This window comes from Vigna umbellata, chromosome 9 (genome assembly GCF_029865625.1).
Source record: "Vigna umbellata cultivar VRB3 chromosome 9, Vumbellata_1.0, whole genome shotgun sequence".
In the NCBI taxonomy this organism is placed as follows: Eukaryota; Viridiplantae; Streptophyta; class Magnoliopsida; order Fabales; family Fabaceae; genus Vigna; species Vigna umbellata.
In genome coordinates, this window is record NC_142173.1 from 49,258,034 (window position 1) to 49,268,905 (window position 10,872).

The 10,872-nt window shown below is 30.3% G+C and overlaps 2 protein-coding genes across 2 annotated transcripts; both read left to right on the plus strand.

Annotated features, from left to right (window-relative positions):
- The first annotated feature begins 6,180 nt into the window (after positions 1-6,180).
- LOC148193751 (serine/threonine-protein phosphatase PP2A catalytic subunit-like) lies at positions 6,181-8,567 on the plus strand. Its single transcript, XM_088099500.1, has 3 exons — positions 6,181-6,433; positions 7,600-7,768; positions 8,453-8,567. Exons 1-3 carry the CDS (start codon positions 6,181-6,183, stop codon positions 8,565-8,567), a joined length of 537 nt encoding a protein of 178 aa, XP_087955626.1.
- A 451-nt stretch (positions 8,568-9,018) lies between these two features.
- On the plus strand, positions 9,019-9,775 carry LOC124831873 (serine/threonine-protein phosphatase PP2A-3 catalytic subunit-like). Its single transcript, XM_088098457.1, has 2 exons — positions 9,019-9,210; positions 9,324-9,775. The coding sequence occupies exons 1-2, from the start codon at positions 9,037-9,039 to the stop codon at positions 9,495-9,497; spliced, it is 348 nt and encodes a 115-aa protein (XP_087954583.1). The 5' UTR covers positions 9,019-9,036; the 3' UTR covers positions 9,498-9,775.
- The last annotated feature ends 1,097 nt before the right edge of the window (positions 9,776-10,872 follow it).

A 10,872-nucleotide genomic window follows, 5' to 3' on the forward strand; every position in this document is an offset into this window, starting at 1 on the left:
GCTTCCATTAAAATAACATGGTTCTAGTTTAACTAAAGTTTTGACCATAAAACATTAAAAAAAACTATTTTAAGCAAAATAAGTTTCAAGCTACCAAACGTATTTAAAATTATTAATTTATCCATTAGAAGTGGAAATGTTTTAATATATAAAACCATAATGTCTGTTTTTTATATATTAAAATTAAAATAGTATACTTAACGTTGATTTAATAAAATTAAATGCTTAATGTAAATATAAAATTAAATATTTCTTAAATTTACTAAAATATGATAAGAGAAATTAATTGGAGATATGTGTAAAAATATATTTACAAAATTATATTTCAAATAACATTATGTAAAAAATTTAATTTTTAATTTTTTAAAAATCAAGATGTAGTTTTAATATGATAATATATAATAAAATGATTACATAATATTAAAGCTAAAAAAACTTATATATTAATTTATATGTATATAAAAAAGGCTTAAATGCTTACTCGTCCCCATGTTAAAAAGCTGATTTTCAGTTTAATATCCATTTTTAAAAGTGCATACATTAAGTCCCAAAGTTGTAAAAATTGTATGAATTAAGTCTCTTCGTTTAATTGGTAGAAACGGAGTTAATTCCCAGCTGACGTGTCGAATAAATCTACACTTTTTCTTCTCTCTCCTCTGCTTTTACTGCAATGCCCAGCTTTCCCTGTCTTCATCTTCCTCACTCTCCCTGCTCTTATGCTTCTCTGACATGCAATTAATATTTTGGAGTATTTTCTTACGTATCAAAATTCGTTCATTCTCGTTTTGATCCGCTGACATCCTGCTTCTAAGCTAATAACTAATATATAAGTTATGAAGAACCACATATATAATATTTTATATAAATCATCAATTGTGAAACCACCTACATCTAAATGTGCAAACCATACTTAATAAATATTTTGTTTAAAATATTCCCTACCATGTAATTTCATTAAAAATAAAATGTGATTAATTATGCTTTCATATTGGATAAATTTAAAAAATAATTATAAAATAATACATAAAATACATTTTAGTCATACTAAAACATACGAAATCTCATCAAATAAATAAAAAAATGATGATCTATTTTTAATTTCCTTGACAATATATAACTAAATTTACTATTTTCGTTGATATTTTAATTTTATTTTTCATTTAGATAAAAGTGTTTTATATAAAAAGCGATATAAAAATTATTATAATATTATTTTGCATTTGGAAATTTGTACGATTGTAGTTTATAGCTAACAACATCATTGATTAAAAGATAACTCTCTGTTTACACAAAAAAAAAAAGCGAGAATCATTTGAGTTTGTATCTATTAAGTATTAATTAATTTTTCTACAAAATTTTCATTTATTTATGTTAATTTTTTAGTATGACTTCTTTAATTTAAATAAAGTCACTTCTTTATTTTCAATAGTGTGGAATTCAAATGAAAGAAAGAAAGAAATGGTTAGCTTATGTTTAAGTAAACAAGAGAGAAAGAGAAGTGGTTTTAATATGGTCCTACCTCAAAAAGCATACATTGTTGACTGAGAGAGTAGCTTGAGTTCTTGTAAATTGTTGTGTATCTTAGGGGGTTTTCAATGTTTCTTCGTTCTATTGGAGAAAATCACCATTTTTGAATTACCTCTTCACTCATGTATATATCATTGTACAACAGAAGCAACAAACAATTGTGTATCATGTTCTAAAACTCAAAGGTTGTTCTGTAGCCATAAGCTCCCAATGCCACTGTTCCGAATCTCTCTCCAAGATTACACCCACCAATACGACATTTGTTCCTCCTGCAACCTCCCTTCCTCTTTCATTTCCCTCTCCTGCAACAACATCACCATCGGATTCCAAAGCTATGTCCAACTTGGATTCCCATCACAAACAATACCACTGATTGTAAGACTATTGCTTCTATCTATGTTGCTTCCTTCTCCAACCTGCAAGACCCCAAAACTGTTATTGTTTGTTCAACTTTGGTTTTCCTTCTTCGGTTTCAACGGGTAAGCGTCAAAACATTCTTCTTGTTGGTCTTTGATGTTTTTTTAGGCTTACTTAGATTGAAGCAGAAGAAGAAGGATATTTGTAAAACTGAGATGAGTTTGGGTTCTGGGTTGGATTCTATGAACCGGACTACTACTTTGAATAATGAGTGAATCTGTGCTGGTAAAGGTGAGCCTTGGAGGAAGAGAGAAAAAATAAGTATTTAATGATATGTTGGATATATGCTTTGATCACATAAAATTAAAAACAAATTTGAAAATTTATTTTTGGAGAGCTTGAGCTTTGAAGCTTGCTGTAAAAAGGTGAAATTTTGCCTTCAAATTGATTTGAATGCAGAAATATGAACGGCCTATAAAGAAGCTTCAATGATATGTTTGGAATTGCACCAAACTGCACAAAGAGAAAAGGAAAAAATGATGCAGTGCAATTATGAGAATCATTAATATATAAAGAGAAAAAGCTCGAAGGTGCAGAAAAAACAAAGAAGAGAAGAAAAAAGTCAGATTTTATAGCACGTCAGCGCATACTTAACTCCTTATAACTTTGACACTCAATAGATGCATTATTAAAATCGGATACTAAACAGAAATTCATCTTTTAACACGGAACGAAATAAACATTTAAGTCTAAAAAGAAATACCATTCGTAATAAGGGTCACTACTTATAATGATTTTGTCTCACAGGGTCCATTTCTTCGTCATTGAGTAAAGTGCAATTGGTTAATATCATTTGTCCATATGTAAGGTGAATTTGATATTGGCCGTGTGGGAGAAAGACAAGTTCACCTATATTACCTTCCAGGATAGCATAAAAATTATATATTAAAACTACACTTAATTTAAGTATTTTATTTTGACCCTTTCAAATAAGTTATCATTGTGCCATTGAATGTGAATGTCATGCAAATAATATGGAATGTAGTGAACTTCTTATACATCTAACTGATTCTTTCAAATAAAAAAGTAATTGACAAAAGTACTTTTAAAATTAAAATTTAAGCATGTTATAGATTAGATTAGTATTTACGAAAACTTAAGTAATAAATATATTTATTTTATTGGTCCTTTATAATCTCTCTTCTTAGTTGTTTAGAGAAAAACATGTTAGCGTGTAATTGAAATATAAAATTAGTTAAGAAAAATATAAAATAAGCAAAACAAATTGAAATTTTTTTCCTTTCCCTTTTGTTTTGCTGAGGATATTCTAAGTTATTCCAGACTTTATTTTTAAGAAACTTATGTTTTTCAAATTAGTTTTCGGAAATAAATTTTTCTTCCCATACTCTCCATATTGATTATATATTTGTTTTTTCACAGAGATACCAAAGCATTATAACATTTAACATCTTTTCTGCGTGATTATAACATTTTCTTTGGTTAACGATGAGTCTTTCTACAAGTCGCTTTTACATTGTTAATGCTTATACTTTTTCTACTAGGCATCTCAAGAAGTCTCTCTCTTATAATCAAATATATCTTTCTTTTATGTATTTGGATATGTCCAATTTTTGTGGAGGTTCTCAACACGCAATTTTTTTAATCTTTGTTAATAAGATTCGTAACAAGCTTGTTTCTTGCAGAAAGAATTGGTTAGTATGAAGGGAAGAATTCAGTTAGTAAATTCGATAATTGTTGGTCTATTATCTTTATATATTTTAAGTTTATAAACGACTTATTAAACTTATTTTTGATGTGGAATAATGGATTCAAAATCTTGTTTGGACTCAAGATACACATTAACAAGGATTGTTCACATTTAAATGGTCTACCTTATGGTGTTTTGATAGTTGGTTAGAAATTATGAGAGAATAAGATTATATACTATGTTGTTAGTTTAGTTTGGACACATACTCATTAAAACTTTCATTCTTTTGTTGGCAATTTATATCATTTTTCTTCTTTAATGGTTAATGAGGATGAGATGTGCATAATTAGACTCTAGACTATACTGTAGTGCTTTCTCAAACAGTTGCAAAAAAATTTACTCTTTTGGTATGGAACGTGAGGATTGAGAGAACTTTATTTGGTTGGATGAGGTGTTACCAGCTATAATTTTAGTTGTTTGGAAATTTTTGTATGGTTGTTTACTTACTGATTTAGAGGTTAAAAAAAGGAATGATTTTATGCTTTATGTGTTCTTTGTGTTGTAACAATGTTGAATATTTCTCTCATTTGTTCTTTCATTATTATATTGCTATATGATTATAGGAATGATTGAATGAAGTTTTTTAGGATTTGTAGTAGATTTGGTTATTCAGTTTATGAAGTTTCCATGTAACCCTTTGTTTAAAGTTATTAAAGTAATTGTCATTACTCCAATTATTTGGATGAGTTGTAGAGAATGCGAAATAATAGTAGATTTTATGATCCAATTGCATTACCTTTTGCTATTTTTTCATATTAAGGAGTTGATGCAGATGATTGAGAATAAATATAAGCATATGAGTAATATTATCTTTATTTTTATTGTGCTAAATACAAACTATGGAGGGATGAAAGATAGGATGGTTTCATTTACAGACATAATATGACAAGTTTTATCTGTTAATTTACATAAGGTGAATATTGATGGTGCAACCAGAAGTTATTCTGGTTTGACTTCATATATTAGTATTTTTAGAGGAAGTGAGAGTGAATATATAGGTTTTTGAGCTTTTTTTTAGAGGTACACACTTGTATACATGCTGAGTTTATAGAGGTCATTTATGCTTTGAATCATGTTTTGAGAAAGGGCTTTGGGAGGTTTTGGTTGGAAATTAATTTTCCTTTAGTTCATCATAATTGTTTGATCAACGAATGATTTCTTTCTTTGCTCTTAAAGAGAAGTGGGTGCTTGTATTTCTTTTACTCATTTAATTTAAAGTTTCTCATGTCTTTCTTGTGAAGAAAATCAATCTACTAATAAAATAGTTAATTATAAAAGTTATTTAATATTTTATCTCCATATATTTATTTAATTTTTTTCATAACAAATATATTTTATCTATATTTTTGTGAAAAATAACTTGTATCATAATTTTAATATTATTTCTCATGTTTTATATTTTATATTTTATTTTTTTAATAAATTTTCATATAGTAATAAATAATATAAAAAGTTTGGATATTAACCGCTAAAATATCAAAATTAATAATAATACCATGATGTTATTTAAAAAATAGAGTATTACATTTAATGAATTATATTTAAAGATAGACAACTTCCCATAAAAGAACTTTGAATTTCGAATTGAACCGTGTCCAACAAATATTCAATGTCAAATTAATACATTTTTTTAGTGTAACTGACATTAGTCTTACTTCGAGTTCTAATGCCAAGTATGCACTTTTGTAGTACAATAAATAACTCTCTTACCAACTAGACAGTCAAACATACTTAAATGCTCAACTGAAAAAAAAAATTAAAAAATAATTAAAACAGAAAAATAAACTATATACAGCAAACAACAAAAAATAAAAGACAACTTATATCGTCGATCAGTCACAAACATTCATGTATAATAAATGTATTATTTTTTGTGATAATTATTTTAAAACTATAATCTTGAATCGATTAATATTATAATATTTTTTATCAACATTTCATTAAACTTTAAAACATATAGGAGACAGCTACTTTAAAAATAATGCACACACGCATTCAATAATTAGTTTTTCAAAATTTGATGTCATTTCATTTGAGTTTGAGTTTCATTTTGTTAGGTTCTGGATAGCAGGCTCCCCCACCTTCGCGGCAATTTCCGCTTCCTCTCTCCCATTCAGAGATTATTAATTAAATCAATTAAAACCAAATAACATAATAAAAAAAACTAAAAAAGTGTTATTTTATTTCTTACAATTTTCTTTTTTAGGTCTCCATTGATTGCTTATTGTTTTTCTGTTTTGCACACATAAAATTGAAAAAAGAAATCTGAGGGAAACAAAGAAGAAAAGAAAAGGACAGAAACAAACAGAGAGGGCGGAACGAAATGAAATGATTAAGAGAGCAAAGAAAAAGAGCCAAAGACCATCGCCCACAAAACGGTTCGTTTTGCCCTCCTCGCTTCGCATCGGAACCCTCCCTTTCGCGAGGATCCTCCGGTCGTCGTCGCCGGCTATCCGCTCGGACTAGTCCGAACCGAACACCACCGATCTGTTAGGAACTTTGGATCTCGGATCTGACCGACCGAAACGATGCCGTCCCACGCGGATCTGGACCGGCAGATCGAGCATCTCATGGAGTGCAAGCCTCTGTCGGAGGCGGAGGTGAAGGCGCTTTGCGATCAGGCCAGGGCGATTCTCGTCGAAGAGTGGAACGTTCAACCGGTGAAGTGTCCCGTCACCGTGTGCGGCGACATTCACGGCCAGTTTTATGATCTCATCGAGCTTTTTCGGATAGGAGGACACGCTCCCGATACCAACTACCTTTTTATGGGCGATTATGTAGGTGAGTTTCCTCTGCTGAGATTCTCTCTATATTTTTTATTAATTAATTTCGTGAACTAAAATACATGTAGATAGGGCTTGATTTTTTCGTTATAGCGCGAAATGCTTTATGGTGTGTTGTAATTGAATTTATTACTATCGTGGTGTTGGATTTCGAGAATGAAATTTTTGTTTTTGATTTTATGTTACGATGCTTCTTTCGTGCTTTTGATGCCGTTTTATCTTTTAGAGACTGAGAGTAGCGTTTTTTTTAAGATTTTTAGCTGGTATCATCGGTTTGAAAGTTAACTGCTACGGACTGATTGCTTGGTTGGGTTAATTTGAAATTTAAGTAGTTGTTCGTCACGTATATATTTTTTGGGATGTGCTGTCGGCAACTAGTTGGAATCGGTTGTTTTAAAGGTTTTCCCGTGATGTCATGGTTGTTAGATTTCTAAATGGTTAATGTTTGACGTATGTAAATTGGGAAATGCACTTAATTATCTGTGTCTGGGTTTTGTCTGGTGTGTGTAACATTGATTCCGCTGTTGAATCTGTATAAATATTGAGTTTTAAGCTTCTTATTTTGGTTATGCGCTAAATTAGGATTTTTTGAAAGTAGAATTGTTAGATGAAGCTTGTTGTTATCCTGGCCCCTTCCTGTTTTTCTGATGGAGTGATTGTTCTTGGTTTGTAATTAGAAGTGTAGTTATTGTTGTTATGGCGTTTGGTGTTTGTTACAGTGTGGAGTAGGTTGGTGCAACTGAATGCAGTGTTGAGATGTTCGTGTAAGCACTAAATATTGAATAAATTCTTGATACTTAATGTCAGAATAGTGTTGAATAACGGGCAAGTTGTTTATATAACTGTTGATGGACAATTAAAATTGAATTTTGTATGACTATGAAAGGATTTTATTGGAGTGAGTCAACAAGAATTGAAGGTCCATACTGTCTTTAATTAGCCCGTCCTTTAAACAACATTTGCTGGGAACATAAAAACTATCAGAAGTGATTGATTTGTTTGTATCAAGGTATCAACAGCGATTGTTGTTATAATAGGGAAGGATATGATGCTTGACACTTCAATATTTGAGGATGCTACAGTTGCAGATATAAAAAGCTGCCAACTATGGCAATTATCATCTTTTATTTTTTCTCATGCTGCTTTTAATGATGTTCGGATTAGACTTTGTATATGTGGGCACTTTTCATGATGATGATACTGGCATAATTTATGCAGATCGTGGCTACTATTCAGTGGAGACTGTTACACTTTTGGTGGCCTTGAAAGTCCGTTATAGAGATAGAATTACAATCCTTAGGGGAAATCATGAGAGTCGTCAAATCACTCAAGTGTAAGAACATTTTCTTCACATCATGTGTTTGCCATAAAGCTTATTGTAATTTCTGTATGATATGTGTCATGTTTAAGCAACAATCTAGTGTATATCCTGCTCACTGTTTGAGAATAAGTTAAGGATGTGCAGTCCTTACTCTTGTATTCATTGATTTTATGAGAAATTGCTCATGGGCTTCACGTACCTCAATATTCAGTGATGGTTATCTTAGGAAAAGCAGCCTGATTTTTGTGATAATATTATGGCATTTTTTTCTTGGTATTAGGACATTATAAAATACAAATGATTCAGAATGCAAATAGATGTATTTTGTTGCTGCTGAATCTCTGTAGTCTATCATTATGATTGCATATGCTAGTATTATAGTCATTTTTGCCGTATAGAAACAGCTGTGAAGCATATGGTGACGGGATGATAAAATTATACTCAGATTGAAGTGGATCTTGTAAATGGATACAGTGATTGTTTAAATGAAATGTTACAGCTAGTTTGTAACTTGCATCTGAAGGAATGAGTAGAGGTGAATTACACCGTCTTTATGCGTGTAAATTCATATTTATGAGTGGTTTGTGAAGGGATTTGATAGTGGAAAAAGTTTCTGTGCACAAAAATACTAGCAATTTTACTCTAAAAATAGTTTATTTACTAACCTCGTTGTCTACATCTTTCAAATGTTTTCAGGTATGGGTTCTACGATGAATGTTTGAGAAAATATGGAAATGCTAATGTCTGGAAATTCTTTACCGACTTGTTTGATTATTTGCCTTTGACTGCCCTTATTGAGAGTCAGGTTTGAGTTAAATATGTTGCAGAATGTTTCTTTGAGAACCTTATGAGGGTTTCTAACATCCATGTATATTACAGATTTTCTGCTTGCATGGTGGTCTCTCACCATCTTTGGATACACTGGATAATATCGGGCGTTGGATCGCATACAGGAGGTTTGTTTTTTAAATTGATATTACAAACTATTGCATTCTGGATTGATTTGTGTGGAGATCATTTTATGCAAAACATGTTAAAAATCTTTCTGAAATATGGTTTGAGAAGTACTTTAAATTGTTTAATTTTGAAATTAAACAACGTAGTTTGTAGCTCTTGTTTTTCATTGGAAATGTCTCAATCTAAGGATGTCTTGTCTTTTGTTCCGTTTTGGAATCTCATTTCTGTATCTGTCTTGTCTAATTGCACCAAGAAAATTAATTAGATTTCTTGTCTGACAAATGACAACTGTAACTGCAATGTAGGTTCCACACGAAGGACCAATGTGTGACCTATTGTGGTCTGATCCAGATGATCGCTGTGGTTGGGGAATATCTCCACGTGGTGCAGGATATACATTTGGACAGGACATAGCTACTCAGTTTAATCATACCAATGGTCTCTCCCTAATATCTAGAGCTCACCAGCTTGTCATGGAAGGATACAATTGGTGCCAGGTGCCGACTGATCTAATATTTTATTTATTACGAGTATTGTTTTCCCTTTTCAGTTTAGGGATACCCATTACATTTCTCTTTATTGATGACTATTATTTGGATGACTCTTTAAGGACAAGAATGTGGTGACTGTTTTTAGTGCACCTAATTATTGTTACCGATGTGGGAACATGGCTGCCATACTGGAAATCGGAGAGAATATGGATCAGAATTTTCTGCAGTTTGATCCAGCTCCCAGACAAATTGAGCCTGATACTACACGAAAGACTCCAGATTATTTTTTGTAACTTCATATATCCCTTTGTTTGTAGTTACTGCTTTCTGCTGTTACTGTAGATGTGTCTTTAAGGAGAGAGGAGTTTCACTCTTTAAGTGGACGGTTATCATCAACATAATTCTTTCTTTTGGAGTTTGTCTGCTGTTGCCGCTGCTGCCGTCTTATTTCGACAAACAAACAAATAGAATTGACACAATTGGTGTTGTATATTTTTATAGGAGGAAGCGGCAATAACATGGTATATTCTGTGCTGTATTTTTTTAAAATTAATTCTCAAGTTAGAGAGCAGATTTTTTAGTACTGACCATCATATTCTTTTTAGACTGTTTGATGGTGACAACTGCAGGTGTTGAATTTTTTTACATAATCCACTGATAATGTGATAACAGGGGTAGAGGGTTGAGTGGAAATGATTGCTTGGACACTCGAGGAATAGGAGGTTTTCTGGGTTTTTCCTGAGCACATTTCTATTAATAATTATAAAAACATTTCTTTATTCTTATTTTCTATTTTTAAGATTTCATGGAGAAAATTATTTCTTAACAAAATCTTAAGAATAAGAAACAGAGAATAAGTGATGTTTTCTGTAATTGTTGACGGGAACATTGACTAAAAGTAAAAGTGAAAATGGATCATACCGAAAGGACTTGTTAGTAAATCTTATTTGTTAACTGAAAATATAAAATGGCCATTGACTTGAACAATATGTTTATAATCTTTGCATTTGTGTATTTTCTAATATTTGATTGTTATCTGTACATGTTTTTATTTGATTTATTTTAAAAAAAATTTATAAAGCAAATAATTATTTTTAAGCGTTTCTAGTGCAAAATGTTTGTTAAATTTTGTTAAAAGTCATAAAATTATGGATGAAATTGATTTAATAAACATGAGATTTCCCAACTGTGTAATTTTTAATAGATTTTATTCATATTTAAAAGTGGTTTTTTTTTCTCTCAAAATAGTAAAGTTAGAGAAGTGACTTATAATGTATATGTATTTTTTTTTTATAACTAACGAGTTAGAGGGTGTGATAGGATCAGAATCTAATATGGATATCATATTATTTTTATTTAATCATAATTATAAAATTGGTTTAATAATTTAGATAGTTTCCATTGAATTCTTATTTTTCAAAAATTAAAATAATTAGATTTTTATCTTTAGTTCTGAATTAACACCATAGAAGTCAATTCGTAGCTTTTTTAATCTTTTTTTTTTAAATTAATTATTTTTATTTTTATTTTTAATTTTTCTAAGATAAAAAAATCTGTTGTGTTAAGTTATCATTTTGTTACATGGCAACGAGAATGTAACGTTGACAGTGTCAATGTCAAGTAATGTGGTATTGAATTTTTCTTAATTTAGTTTTTATATTTTATTTA

Bases quoted from the DNA above. Each gene is read 5' to 3' on its own strand.
- LOC148193751 (XM_088099500.1), top strand. From the start codon at position 6,181: ATGCCGTCCCACGCGGATCTGGACCGGCAGATCGAGCATCTCATGGAG. The intron at 6,434-7,599 runs GTGAGTTTCCTC...TGTTCGGATTAG, and splicing joins TTTTATGGGCGATTATGTAG to ACTTTGTATATGTGGGCACT. The intron at 7,769-8,452 runs GTAAGAACATTT...AAATGTTTTCAG, and splicing joins AGTCGTCAAATCACTCAAGT to GTATGGGTTCTACGATGAAT.
- LOC124831873 (XM_088098457.1), top strand. From the start codon at position 9,037: ATGTGTGACCTATTGTGGTCTGATCCAGATGATCGCTGTGGTTGGGGA. The intron at 9,211-9,323 runs GTGCCGACTGAT...TGACTCTTTAAG, and splicing joins AAGGATACAATTGGTGCCAG to GACAAGAATGTGGTGACTGT.